Below are 15,388 nucleotides of genomic sequence, written 5' to 3'. Positions count from 1 at the left end.
TATTTCCTTATCTAGTTTCCGTAAGTGGTAATCCTTGAGTTCTGCAAAATAAACAAGATATTATCTATAGTTCTCATAACCCATATACAATATATTTGAAATTCATGAAATCACAACCAGTATCCTATAGGATGACCTTGAGGTTGAAATGACATATGTGTATAAATGTTTAGTACATAATAAGCACTTGATAATTCTTACCCATCATTTTTATGACCATGTCATACAACCATTTGACCATATTTTAGAAATCAGCCTCTAAATTGACCTCAATGATCTCTGCCTCCCAGTACCCACAACTTTATTTAATTTGCCCTCCCTCTCCCCTCCTTGAGTGTGGGATGGACCTAGTGACTTGTTTCTAGCAACTAATATTACAGAAATGTCACTTCCAAGATTAGGTTTCAAAAAGACCGTGGCTTCTGTTTTGGGTTCTCTGTCTCTCTCACTCTCTCCTTCTCACCAATTTTTCTTGAATTGCTTGTCCTGTCCTGAGACAGCCCTGTAGAGAGGCTAAGATAGAGCAGGATCAAGGCCTGCCAGCAATCATATGAGTTAGCTCCAACAACCTTTGCCCACACTCCTCCCCAGTGGTTGAGTCTTCAGAAACCACCACAGAGCGCCAGTTAACAACTAAACTAAAACCTCATGAGAGACCTTGCGATCCTGACCCAAAGAAACTGTGAGATAATAAATATTGGTTGTTTTTTTGCTTGTAAGTTTTAGGGTAATCTGTTATACAGCATTAGATAACTATTGACTTTTCCACATTATAGAGCTTCTGCACATTGGCCTGATTATCTTGCTTATTATTCAGTTTCACTTTCTTTTGACAGACAAGCCATCCATTCTGACATTTTCTCCCTGGGGAGATTGTTTGTCATGTGTAACTCTTCACTGTTTTGTTTCATCTGGCCATGTAGCATTATTTTTTGTTTGTTTTAAAGCCCTGATTGAAGAACCAGAAATGACTCACTGCAGAGTCAGCAGGTCCCCCTCTGAATTACTGCCCCAGCTTCCTTTCCTGGCTGACAGTTCTTACCAGGTTAAGATTATCGCAGTACTTGAGCTGCTTCCAAGACGTGAAGGTCATTTATTTAGTTGTAAATTAAATACCAAGGAAACACTTCCTTATAGTCATAGTTAAGCTTTTAATTGACACCCTAGCACTTTTATCTTTTGAAATATATCCTGAGCTTTTCACTTTTCTAGGAAGGTTAGGTGTTTCAGTGAAAATTATATTAAGTGTTCTTTGTACTGGATACTTTCAGAAAGAACAGCCATTTGAGAAAACAGCTTGCTCTGGGCAAAAACGCGTTATATAGGCATTCCCATCTCTTGAACACTCTCCAGCCCTCACAGCCTCCTCTTACATGCATGGCTAAACCCACAAATTCAGAGCTTCCTGGCTAAGAGAGGCCCAGAATACTTCATTTAGTGAGATATTCCTGGTACACGAAAAATAAAGAAATGTTAATGACAACGTGACAAAATTATGAAATATTTTAAATGTTGTTGTTGTCAGCGGCATGGAAATCTGTGTTTCTTTTTGTTGCGTTATCTTGTGTCAGCTCTCCGTGTGGGTGGCACCATTCTTGGGCAAGCTGCACTTTCTTTTGCGCTGGGCAGCTTGCCTTACGTGGCACACTCCTTGCACTTAAGGCTCCCCTACGCGGGGGACACCCCTGCATGGCACGGCACTCCTTGCGCACATCAGCACTGCGCATGGGCCAGCTCCACATGGGTCAGGAGGCCCAGGGTTTGAACCATGGACTGTAGACGGACGCCCTAACCACTGGGCCAAGTACAAATTATGCTTTGAAATACACACATATTCAAACACATACAATGACTTGTATTTTAAAATGACATCAGAAGTCTGTATTTTGAGATCCTATGTTAATATAAGGCCAAGGCCAAATGGTTTTGGTCTCTCTGAGATTCTTCTTTCAGTAAAAGTACTTTTTTTTTTCTCATAATGACAGAAAATAAGATCCCTTTCAGGACAATGTATAATAGGTTGCTTTTTGCGGGGGGAGAGGGGTTCTTTATTACTCAAAGAAACAAATCACTAATGATGGATTATCCTGTGTAAGGGTTGATTTGGGGGAGGGGGGGTTTGCCCAGTATCTTTCTGAAATCATTTTCCATGTTCACCTCACTGACCTATTCAATAACATGACTTTTTTTGAAGTTAGCTATTAAGGTTGTCTTTGCAGAAGAAGTATTTTTAAGAAAAATTTTTTAACTACTCACAGTATTATTTTAATGAGCAAAATTATTCAGAATGTTCTTGCATAGAGACGGTCAACCTATGGTGGCTACTCAAAGGCACTGAGAAATCCCTTAACTCTAAGAGAAACCTAATCATTTTCATCTAGCTATCTAATGACTGAAATTTCTTTATTTGGGGCTATATTTCTTGAAAGCCCCAGAAAAGGACCATGGCAAATAATGTACATTCAACATGGTAATTATTCTTAACAAAGCTAATTCTAGTATATTAATTAAATTAAGCTATGCAAGGATCCCTCTACACTGTTAATTTGTAACTCAAATAATCTAATATTTTTTCTACATAGATTAGCAACCAATATGCTATGCTGACAATTTTAACATGGATTTGATCTTGTGGTAGTATGTAACTTTACCTTAAAAATGTTTATTTTCACTTATAAGATAAGGATGTAATACTTGCTTTCTTAAAGTAATGAACTAATTGACAGGTATGTGTTGTTACATGAAATTGCAGTCTTTTACAATTTCAGTTAGTTTTTCTATTCTACAATATGACAGCTTCAGGCAAATCCAAAAAATAGGTCTGGAAAAAATTATATATGTTTTCCCCAAATTCAGGATGTCTAGATTTCTATTTACCTCTGTCTACCTGTTCTAGGAAAACATTTCTCAATATATATAACCACACATTTCTAAATGGAGATAGCAATTAATTTCAATGGATAAAATATTTTTCTAAATTCACCTGGAGTACTAGTCTATGACAAGGAACAATAAATGTCAGCTATTACTATAAATGTTTAATTCTTATTACAGTATACATTCCTTGAAAACAACAGCAAAATTCATAATCATAGCACTCAAAATCCCTTTTGGTTCAAAAGTCTGTGAACATCTGGGCATACACATAATATTACTAATTATGCATTTAAAAACTAAATGAAAATAATTGGAAACAGGAGTTCAGAAATTCAAGAACTAATATTTAATAATGATTCACTGTATAGCATAGGTAAGACTGTGGTAGAATGAGCAGAATGAGTCTATCATCCGTGGGAGCCCAGGGACCCAGATGTTCCCCTGCCTTAAATGAAACATAGCCTGAAGCACATAGCCCCCTAGCATAACCTGGACACTCACTACTTAAAGAGTAACAAACCTCCCGGGAGAAAAGAATGTACGGTACTGCAAACTTTAATTTCTCAACGTTGTATATTCCCTTCCTGTGGTACCATCGCCAAATGCCTTGTTTGTGCTCTTCAGGTAACTCTTGCAGAAACTTTGTTCTCATACCCCATGGAATGCTTTTGTCCTGTGACCACTTATATTCCCCCTCCTTTCCTCTCTTCTTTGCTGAGCACTATCTTCATTCTTCTACTGGCTGCCATCGAAGAGATTTTCCTGTTCTTAAGTCCCAATAAAGAGCATGTGTAACCTTTTGCCTGATGCGTTCTTTGGTTTTGCGACTGTCCCAACTCATGCCCTTTTGGAGTTGGGTTGCAACAGGATACTAAAAGTACTTTAGGACTCGGATTGAAAAACAAAATTTTAATCATGACTCTGCAATTTACTAGTTCAGCATGACCTTAAAACACTCTCCTTTACACTCAGTTTTGACTCTGTAAATTAAAGACCAAAAACCTATACCGTATTGGTTTGCTGTAAAGATTAAATGAGCTTAGTTTTTTCAAGTTCCTAGTTGTCTGCTTAAAAATAGGTAGCACTCAATAAATGATAGTTACTGATATTTTACAATTCCTGCTTTTTAAGGTCCAAATGGTGTTAGATAAATATATATGGCCTTCCACAAAACAAAACAAAAAGAGAAACAGCAAAAAATATAGTTGCTTTTGTTGAATTTTAATGATAAAGATACAAGAGTATATATGTCTAATAGAATTACCTATTCATTCACATGAAGATTAAAGCAAAAGGCTAAATTATCATTTTTTATTACCCTTAAGCCAAAAGTGAAACATCATTTCAATTAAAACACAGCAAATTATAAATTAAAATTCTGTGCCTCAGTTTGTATGCTAATTTTTAAAATGCTTAATTATTTCTATAGTGGAAAATCAGAATCCTCAAATTTCTGAACTGCATCAACTCCCTCAAGTGCTTTAAAAGTTTAGTATACAGATAACTATAATGCTATAAAATGTAATTCTCATATGAGTAATTACTTTCTGATATGCTTTTGGAAACTCTGATTAATGTTGACAATAAAAGCCCATATTTTAAGTGCTCAATGCTAGGTATATATGAATAATATAATTATATACATATAATTAATAGATCTTTTTTCATGATTTTTACACATTTATGCAGCAGCATGTTATATTTCAGCCATCTTGTTATTTTAGAGAAGAAAAGACCAAATTGTATTCAGTCAACCAATGCCACCCAAACTTTACTTTTGTGTTTTATCATTAATATACATTGAAAGATAGAACATAGTGTGGTGGGATAACCTACTGAAAAATTCAATTGTGTTTTGTTCTTTTTGTTATAAGAGATTAGAAGAATGATAGGCATTCTCCTTCCTTAGTCTCATGAAGGTAGCTCTGCTTTAGAATGTAAATATGAGAGATTTGCTCTGGGGGCTTTTGATTTCCAGAGTCTATGGAAAGTTAACCACTACAATATGTATATACATATGGAAAGTGAAGAAGTAAAAGGGGGGAATGTTGGGAAGGTTTTCCTAGGGGACTCTAGTGTCCATGCCCTCACCTAAAGCTACCACAAGATTACATAAAGTCTAGTTGGTTTGCAATGGCTGGGATAGAACTTTTAAGACCCGAGGGCTTGGAAATCACATAAAGTACCAGTGGCCAAGCTTGGCTCATAAACAGAAGAGCTGCTTCTCTTCAAAGGATTATGAAGGCTTGGACCACAACCATCAGTGACCAATATAGAGTTGATTGAATTTCTTTAAATAGTTAAAGATATATGATATTTTATACACTTGACTGTTGTAAAGTGAAATATTTACTAATTACAAGGGTATAAAATTTAAAGCAAGGTTAATGGTCTTAGAAGTAAGATATATTTCTAAATTTTACATTTTCTTTAGAAAGACATTGATGTGTTAAAATATCGATATATTTCTTAAATAGTTTGTTGTTCCATTCAACATTACATTTTCTTGATTCCTTTCCTAGTAGAAAAATAAAATGCGTAAGGGTGCTAAGATACAGATGACTTCCATTTTCTTTTTTATAATCTTCTAATGTCAAGTTATTACTAAGTTTAAAATATCTTCTTTGCAGTCACTACTTCAAAATATATTGGGGCAGCTTTTGCCAATATGCCTGTAGCTGGTCTGAATGAAGGCCTGATATCAATGAGCATAAAGATAAAGAAGTAATTTAAAATCCTTGCTTTATCTTCAAGGCTATGAAAACAGGATAAAACCAAGGATTAAAATAACAGATAATATCACTGGAAAACGAACACAGATACCTCTTATTTTCACATTTTATCCCATTTAATTTTTACATGGTCCTGGATTAGGGATACCAATTACAAAGTGCAACGTTCTAATGCTGATTTAACTACAAGGACAAAATCATTTACATTTCTAATATGCAACAATGAGAAAATGTATTACTGTAACAGAAAATGTGTTAAATGACTTATATGGGCAACCTCAAGTAGTATAATACAATTATCAAAATTTCCAAGATAATTATGTATTTATACATGTAAATGTTTCCTATAACATAAGTGTGAATCAAAAAAACAAATGCATCATCCCCTTTTTCTTTTCAGCAGTCATTCCATTTATACTCCAGGTTGCTGGATATTATAGCACTGCCTGCCTGCCTATTCATCATCCCATTTTGAGAACAAATTGTTGATCCATAAAGACAGTACATAGTGATGCCAATGCTTTTATATAAAATATTAGCAATCTCTCCTCAGAACAACACTAAATTTATTTCAAATGCTATAAAATGTAAATCTCTAATTATGCTACATTTCTGGACATGGAGTATTAAAATTTTGACTATTATGTAATGTGTATTCAGATAATTTGCAAATTTAAAGGATGATTGCACAACTACCCATCAAAAGCCATGGCAAATATAATGATTACTAAGAGTGACACAAAACCATTTAGTGGCACTAAAGTAGCTTGAGATGACAAAGGTCTTTTATATTAAGATCCATGAAATGTCTATTCACAAAATCTTTGTCTAATCACAAAATCTTTCTGATAGATTATTTTTTATCCTAGAAATACTGGAACATGTCAGGAAAGTAGTTCAGAGATGCTGTTATCTACATACATGTTTGCAGTACATGAAATATTTTTTCTCCATAAACCTAAATAATGTGAAATAGCTCCCCCCAAATTAAATTAAAATTTTCTTGGGAACACACGTGACGGTGACCCTTAATCCATATAAACTGCTGAACAATTTGGTTCCTTAGATGACCACACAATTAACAATTGGTTAAGGGATGGTACACTAAATTACATAAATGGCAAGGACTATTTATTTGGTTCTCTAGAAGATAAAACACATAGGCTTATATAAACATGAATAGTGTTTTCTAAATGTCATTTTAGGATTTTAACTTTTCCTTTCAGTACTCAGATCAACACATTCAATACCACAAGAATAGAGGTATAATAGAGTGGGTGATTACATGATTTTACAAACAGAAAAGAAATGAAACCTGGATTTACTGGTTATTGTGCATTTGAGTGAGCATTTATTGGCATTGGCTTCAGCCATAATGGAGGAGCTGGTTGAAACCACCAGAAAAGAAAGTTTTTCTAAATACAATAATGTTGTTTGTTAGAAGTATGCCTATCACTTTAATACTTTACATCATACTGAAGAAATTCATGCACATTTATTCATATCAAAATGAAAATTAATGTTGTGATGTGGAGGATTTTATGAAGTATTATAAAACTTTCTCTACAATTAGCATTAATTACTACTTTTGGCAGTTATTTCACCTTGAGGTTCAAAGAAGGGCATGACTAAGCCATGTAAGTATCTTCTGTGCCTGGAGACAGAGCTCTGTGATTAGGACTAAGTTTTGTCAGAATAAGCAATGGAGACCTAGCCTGTCCTTGTCATGCTATAATACACTACCTTGATGGATCACAAATTAAAATTTGTTAAATAGGTTTAAGAGCAATTTGCTTATGTAGATAAACTAGTTTATCAGAGGGTCAAAAGAATTTTTACATGTTTTATTTTTTCATATAATGATATTTAATCATTCAGTTGGATGGAGAGGAAGAACGAAGAGACAAGGAAAATTACCTTTAGCTTCAAATCTTCAATTTTACTTGTTTCATGAGATGAATAGGATAATTTATTGCTCTCACAAGGTTAGACTTTTATTTGCTGTCTCATAAAATTAAATGTGCCCCTATATTCTTTAAACAAAAGAATAATACTAAGGTAACAGTTCTGTAATTTTGCTTAACGACTTCTTATATTGTTCTCAATACTTAAGGTGAATTTTTCAACTGTTTCAATTTGAATCCCTTTCAATTTGTCCTTAAGTAAAATTAAAATAGATAATTCCATCCATTATTTATAGCTGTTGGGTAAACTTCCTCGGTTTATTTATCCAGTTAATTTAAGAGTCAGTTTGGCTCACCGCCCTTGTGTGTTCCCTTTACTCAATCTTTCCATATAATTCTAAATACAGAAAAGTATCAAAAAGAAAATCCTGTCACCTAGTAGGGTCTGATTTGAGGCAAATGCACTTAACGTTTTGATGACGGAGATATGCTAGTCAACTGGCCTGGGCTTCAGTTCCCTTATCTTTCAAATATGGAATAAAATAAATATAAAGCATACAGAAAATAAATGACTTGGACACTAACCAAACAAATGCATGAAACTGTTTCATTAGTTCTAAGAGAGTATAGAATTACTAATGATTGAATGTAAATATGTATATTATATTTAAGAATATGCATATATGTATATTATAAATGTATATTGATATTGAATATGATAATTAGAAACAGAAAATGTCAAGTAACTATTGGGATATATTGTGATACCAATATCTATCTTCTATCTCAAAAGATACCCCCAATTTTTTTTATTATTTACATGTCAGTTACTTGTGCTATTTTAAGTTTTAGTAATACAGGATATTAGAGTGTCCTAAGAATTGGCAATTTGCCAAAATATAAATAGATATACAAAAGCACATGTGCATGTGATGTGGGCTGTGGGTGGGAGGCTCTTTGTCTCTTCAGAGATAACCTAAGTTGTCTGACTTGTGGGTGTGAGATGGTAAGAGGCTGCTGTCCTGTCCTTGGTGACCATGGCAACGACTCCCGTCCCAGGAAACAGTTTAACAATGCAAGGTCTATAAACTTTAAGTATTCAGGGGAAATGCAAACCAAATTGCAAAAAGCTTATCTAGAATGTATGAAGTCCATGCTAAAAGCTTACCTAAGATGTGGAAGACATACATGATAATTCAAGCCTATTGAGAACTGAGACAAAGGGACCATTTAACCTTTCCTCTCTGTATAAAAGAAACTCGAAAGTCTTGTTCCGGGCTCAGGATTGAAACAGAAACCTCCTGAACCTGGCCGGCCGTCAATAAACCATTTTTCCTTCTCAAAATCATTCCTGAGTCCTAGCCTCTCTATACGCAAATAATTGAACCTCTCTCTAATTCTACAACACACATGTGTGGACGTATTTAGGAGACTACATGTGTGGTTTTATTGTAGAAATAGTTATGAAGTGCGTGACTCTTCAAAACAGGACGAGTAGGGAATTGTTAAGAAACTAATACTATGACAAAATATCCATAAAGCTAATTAATGTTAACTAATGTTCTATGTTTTAAAATTATGTCAGTAATAATCAATGCTCTATTAATTCAGAGCTCCCCTGTGTTAGCTAACCTGGCATGTCAAATATTTTGTTAGGTTTTCAGTAGAAGTCTTTCACTGAACATAGGAATATAAATAAATCTGTTCCTTATAATCATGTTAATTTGCATATTTTGAAATACAGATGTCTGGAAAGGCTAACAAAAATAATCTAATTTCTTTCCCTCAGATTGAAAAGATCTGTTTTGAAATAAATCTTTAATATTCATCTTAATGAAATAGCATCATTAAATACTGAACAGTACATTCATGATATCAACTTAAAAATTTTATGGTTTCCACCTGGTGATATTCGTGTGCAGGTATACATTTGTCTTAATTTTTTATCATATACTCCTAATTATTAATTACAGTGAACTATTATTAGATTGCCATTTATTTTGAAAACACATTAAATTCTATTTCTGGTTTTAATTTTTAAACAGTTGAATTTTAAGATGCAGGATTTTAATCATAATGAATAATACTGTGAGAAAAATATACCAGCAATGAAGCAGGTAAGAACTGAAAAAAGAATGAGGTTTCTGTTATTTACAAAGTCAATCTTTAATGTATGAACAAATTTTCTGACAAATGTAATAACCAGCATTCTAAAACAACTTATTCCATCAAACTGACTTTAAAACATTGATTTCTTACTTTGCTTTTCAAAGAGAGTAATGAAAACATCTGATATACTATACCCTTCAAATTACATTGGCTATTAATAATCATTATTTCTTAAATCTTTATTTTCTGGAATAATTGACAAAAATAAAATTTATTAATGTATGTTATGGACATTATTAAATTATTCTCAGAAATGGACACTAAAGAGTTCCAAAAATCTTAATAGATATCAAAATAGCAATCAGTGAAGCAAAACATATTCTTGTAAAAATTAGCACATGAATACCATCTGCTTTGTAATAGAATCCTGTCTTAAACACTAAAACAAAAATATTTTAATGAAGAGCTTTCCTATTATTAAGAATGCTTTGAAATTGCTAAAGTATAAGGCAAAGGAGTTTTAAGACTTAACTACTTATGAATTTTTAAGACCATATAGAGACCATATTTTAAATATAGTTTCTTTTAGTGCAAATTGTGGTGTGTATCCTCATTTATTTTAAAAAAAACGCTATTTCTAAAATATATAAATATTTCTAATAAAAAGTCATTTTTAAAAAATGGTTTGATTGTTTGTTCTGTGTGTGTGTTTTGAGGTAATGGGGACTGGGATAAACCCAGGATCTCATGTGGGAAGCTGGCACTCAACCACTGAACCACATCAGCTTCCCTGAGGTGGTTTTTCCATTTATTTTGCTCTGTTGTTTGTTTTTGTTTTTTTCAGGAGGCAGCAGGAACCAAATCCAGGACCGCCCATGTGGGAGGTGGGCGAGCCACAATCTACTTCTTAATTTTCTATTTCTTAAAAGACAATTTTGGAATGAATTAGGTCCCTTCTAGCTCCAAACACATTTACTGAATATTCACTGATACTTCTCCCACAGGTAATGTTACTTTCTCTCTTGAGTTTGAAGAGAACATGCCACATTCACCTTCCTTCCTGAAGTTATTGGTCATCTAAAGTAATGATATAAATTATTCTCATTGTGTAGTGGAAACAGAAAAGACATGAGGAACACATTTAGGTGCTCTAATTTATGTAATGTTCATAGTTATGATGCTAGAAATAATCTAGACACACACACACATAAACTGGATTGAAATATATTCTTAGAAAGGACTAGTGTCATCCATTCAGTAAAGGAAGATAAACACAGGAGAAAGTGGAAGGAAAAATGGTAACATTAGCAACTACACAAAAAAATGTCCAAATTGGGAAAGAAAGATGATATTCAATCAAATTCACACTACGATATATTCATAAGTAATATATACAAATTTAGAGCATTCTAGGTTGGTGATTTATGGTGGAAGGTAGACTTATTTAGAGAATTAGGTAAGAAGAATCTGTCTGTGGAGGTGAAATTGAGTAGAACAGAATCCTATATAAGGAGTGAGCCATGCAAGAATCTGGGAGAGAGACCTGAGCCCTGGACGTGGATGACCTGGCACATCCAAAAAGACAAATGCTTGGAGCAGAATAAGAAGGGGAGCAGGTGTGGAAGGTGTAGGGAGTGTGGGGAGTAACTGCTGAGGAGGTGAGTCAGGCAGAGAACAGACTGTATAGGTCCTCAGAAAGAAATTTCTAATATGAGTATGATGAGAATCCATATGCGAGTGTGAGATGTGGAGCAAGTGATATAATCTAATTTATATTATTTAAAAAATACCATTGGGTACTCTATGGAGAACTGGCTGTAAGTGAGGGAAGAATGGAGGGAGTCCAGAGGCTACTGCAAGTGCACAATATAAATGAAAGATGATGGTGGATTGGACTAGGCTCCACACAGCCAAGAGAAGGCCTCATGACCCTCTCTAATCTAGCCCTTACTCTTCCAACTCCACTTACAGTAAACCTCCACTTCCTCCTTTTTGCTCTATGTCTGCTCATCAGTTTCAACATTTGTATGTTATTATCTCAATTTTTCTCTTCATGGTCCAACAGGGATCTCAGCCTTCACGTCTCAGAACCTCCTCTTTGAAATCAATAGTGACACTTCCATGAAGAGGGGATGCTGCCACAGAATCTCATATAGTATAAAATTCATCTTTCATGATGTATTAGGTGAGTTATTGTGTTATCTCCATACCTACTGAGTGATACGACTTTTTAACTTTACTGATCTGTGAAAATTAAGAATCTAAACTACTTAATAAACATGCCTATAATTAAGAAATTAATTTAATTTAGTTTAAATAGACTCAAAGGATGGATACCTCTACATTTGCATAGAAACAAATTACACAACTCACACCTTGGATTCAAAATATCTAAAGTGTTAAAAACAACAATAACACACTGCCTTTTATAAAATGGTTGTGCACCCAATAGAATAATACCTTTGAGTTTGTATACAATTACTCCATATTAAAGAAGGCACATCTCCAACTCCAAACTGAATACGGGGGGGGGGGGGGGGATTATTAACAACTTGAATCTCTTCTTTAAATAAGTTCATTGGAATTAAGAGTACACAGTCATATATTAAGTAAATGATCAATATACTAATTGAAAAAGCCTATTTTTTCCTAATGAGAGAAGCATTAACTATTACTCTAAAATCGTACCAAAATCACATTTTAAAAGTTCTCCAAATAAATATTTAACTTAATCTATAGGCCACAGATGTAAAAATGAATATAACACACTACACTAAGTAAAAATCATTTTTTATTCTAAAAACGAACTTCTATCTAAATCTACCTAAAATTTCATCCTCTATAAATTGGATAAAATATCAGTGAACCAGAACAGGGGTTCACAGAGTGTTCAAGCATGAGAGCCCATTTATGATATTAATATATGGCTATGACCACCACCACTCACATGAAGGCTATTTTATTTTTAAGATCCACTTGTTGAGAAATAACATAAAATGTTATGAAATTAGAAAATTTAGAAATGAATTACTTATTTATATATATGACTACTGATATGGTTGTATATTTAGAAACAGAATTGCAGCCATATATAATCGCATATTTTTTCACCCTATCAGTAATGCTCTACATATGTTGGTCAGTAGAAATCTAGCAATATCTCAGCAAACCCTAAGTAACAGCTTCAGGTTTCTAAGACCTACAGTTCAGAAACTAGTGTAATAGGAGAGTTTTTAATCTGAACATAAATCTTGTTGTAAATTAAACTATCATATTTATCAATCATTTTTTAAAGAATGATACTATATTTTATTAAGTAGGATACGCCTGCTTTTGAATAAGAATTTCTTATTCTTAGTTATAGAAATCTTAGCTCATAAAATAATAAACATCTTCCTTGTTTTGCCTCACATAATGTGTTTTCTATTTTTGATAATTTAAGTGAAAGTCTAATATTCCATTTTTTCCAAATTTCCAATGAAATAGTCCTCAATGAAATTTAATTTTAATTTTCTAAGGAACCATGAATTTTATCACTCTCTAAAGTCTGCAAACACATGATTAACATAAACCCATCATTGTCTTTAACTAAAAAGAGAATCACACTTACTGTGTAGCCCTCGGTATACTGAAAAGCAGCCCTGGAACTCTCGTCTGCTGTTGGACTCAGAGGCTTAGGGTCAGACATAGACCGCTGTATCATCTTGGTTGTCTTTGGACTTGCTGGGGGAACTTTAGCCATGTCTGGATGCAGTACTTTCTGTGGACTTATATCCTCAGGGAGGGGTTTTTCATAAGGTACAAAGGCTGATTCTAAGGCTTTGCCTGGTGAAAGTGGAGAAATGGGTGAATAAAGGACTTTTGGAGATTTGGGTGGGGAAGGAGCCAGCTGTAGTGTGGAATCTGCCCGAAGATGAGATGAATAACCAATCTCCAAAGGTGTCGGGCGCTTCTTGTCTTTGGGTGGAGAGGTGGCACTCAGATACTGAGGACTTTGTGTGTCTGAATCTGCTTCTGTTTGACATCCTAAACTACCCCCTTTATAAGTCTTTTCTGGTGCCGATATGTGTTTAATTATTTCGACCTTGGCGTCCACTCGTGCCCGTATTGAAGGTGTTCTTATGGTTCCGACGGGTTCAGTTTGTACAGATATCTCTGCCACAGTTTGAACAGCTATGCTGGAGACTTTGGAAAGGGGTTTGGTCTTGTCAGCCTCTGCAGTGCTGTCACCATATTTTCCTACACGAGTCTTTCTCCTTGATCTACTAGGCATATCCCATTCATCCTGATCTTCATCATCAGTTTGGACACTGGTATCAACACTTTTTTTAGTTCTCCTTCTCCTATTGGCATAATTCCGATCTGCTGCATCTTCATCATCAGTTTGTACTCCACTGTCCACTATCTTTTTAAAACCTCGGGGATCATCTCCCATATTTTCCCCTATCTCATCATACTGTCCACGTACTTTAGCTCCAGAACTTCTCTTTTTGGGTGGTTTTTCATCTTTTACAACAACATCTGTTAGAGGTATTTCTGAAACAGTACTCAGAATGCCAGGTGGAGCAATGTACTGTGTAACACCGTCAGACTGAACTGTGTACCAACCTTGACTCTGTGGTATTTCAATTGCTACAACAGTTGAAGCTGTGGTGGTTGCATCCTCAGTGGCCCAAAACTGACCTCCTTCTGGGGCAGCATACTGGCCTTCCAAAATTGCCTGCTCTGTAGTGGTCTGTGGAGAGACAGTTCCAGATGGGTCATAGTTATACTGATAGATTTGGCGAATCTTTTGCTCCTCTAGCTGCTGGTGAAGCTGCTGCTGCAGCTGTTGGATTTGCTCAAGCTGTAACTGCTGCTGTGCTAACGTCTCCTGTCTAATCATGAACTGGGCTTGCCGCTCTTCTTCTTGCTGATAGAGAAGGTGCTGCTTCATAGACTGCAGCTCCTCCAGCTTCTTTTGAACCATGATCTTTTCTTGTTCTCGGAACCTTTGAATTTCTTGGCGTTCCCACTCCAATTCCTCAGCAAAGCGTTGCTGCTTAATTTTCTCCAGTTCCAAGAGCTCACGTTCCAAGTCTAGCTGCTGCTGTTGTTTATCTTCTTCAGGGGCAACTAAAAGAGCATTTTCATCTTCCACCACTTCAGAAAATACTTCTGATGCTGTGGTTAAAGTGGGAGCAGAGTCTATTGTCTCAGTGGTAAGAGTATCCATAGTAATAGTTTGCAAGCTGCCATTGATATCAATACTAGTTATAGCAATGTCTGTTTCAGAGGCACCTGTTGTTAGGAAATATGATCTAGGCACTGGCTGGCTCTGGTGCAAGGCAGATAATGAAGTTGCTGCATCAGCTGTATGCCTACCAGACAAATCCCTCACAGTGGTGCTGAAAATGGAGCCAGGTTGTGTGGTGATAGCAAATGTAGAGGGTATTGGTGTTGCCACTGAAGAATAGACAACACCATTAGATGACCTCAAAACACTCCCCACACCATAATGAGGTCCTGGAGGTGGAGTCATTCTTGCTGTAGAATACTGTGGGGTACTAACCCCAACACCTGAAATGACTTGTCGTGTTTCTGGATATGGACCTGTGGTCTTGCTTGAATAATCCATTACCTCACCTGAAATACAGGGGCAGAGTTATAGTCCAGTTCCCAGAATGAATGATGCCTTTTGGGTTTGTAAGCCCTCTCATCTTGATGACCATAATGAATGGGATGGCATGCAAATCCAGAGGTTAGCCTAATTAAATGCGGAATAAA

The 15,388-nt window shown here is 35.1% G+C and overlaps 1 protein-coding gene across 1 annotated transcript in view; it reads right to left on the bottom strand.

Annotated features, from left to right (window-relative positions):
- The window catches only part of PCLO (piccolo presynaptic cytomatrix protein), a 376,758-nt gene that overhangs the window by 174,264 nt on the left and 187,106 nt on the right, over window positions 1–15,388 (bottom strand). The window contains exon 6 of the mRNA XM_071215189.1: window positions 13,233–15,247. Coding sequence (XP_071071290.1) covers window positions 13,233–15,247 — 2,015 coding nt within the window. The remainder of the gene's footprint in view (window positions 1–13,232; window positions 15,248–15,388) is intronic.

This window comes from Dasypus novemcinctus, chromosome 5 (genome assembly GCF_030445035.2).
Source record: "Dasypus novemcinctus isolate mDasNov1 chromosome 5, mDasNov1.1.hap2, whole genome shotgun sequence".
In the NCBI taxonomy this organism is placed as follows: Eukaryota; Metazoa; Chordata; class Mammalia; order Cingulata; family Dasypodidae; genus Dasypus; species Dasypus novemcinctus.
This window is presented reverse-complemented; position numbering and strand designations above follow the sequence as displayed.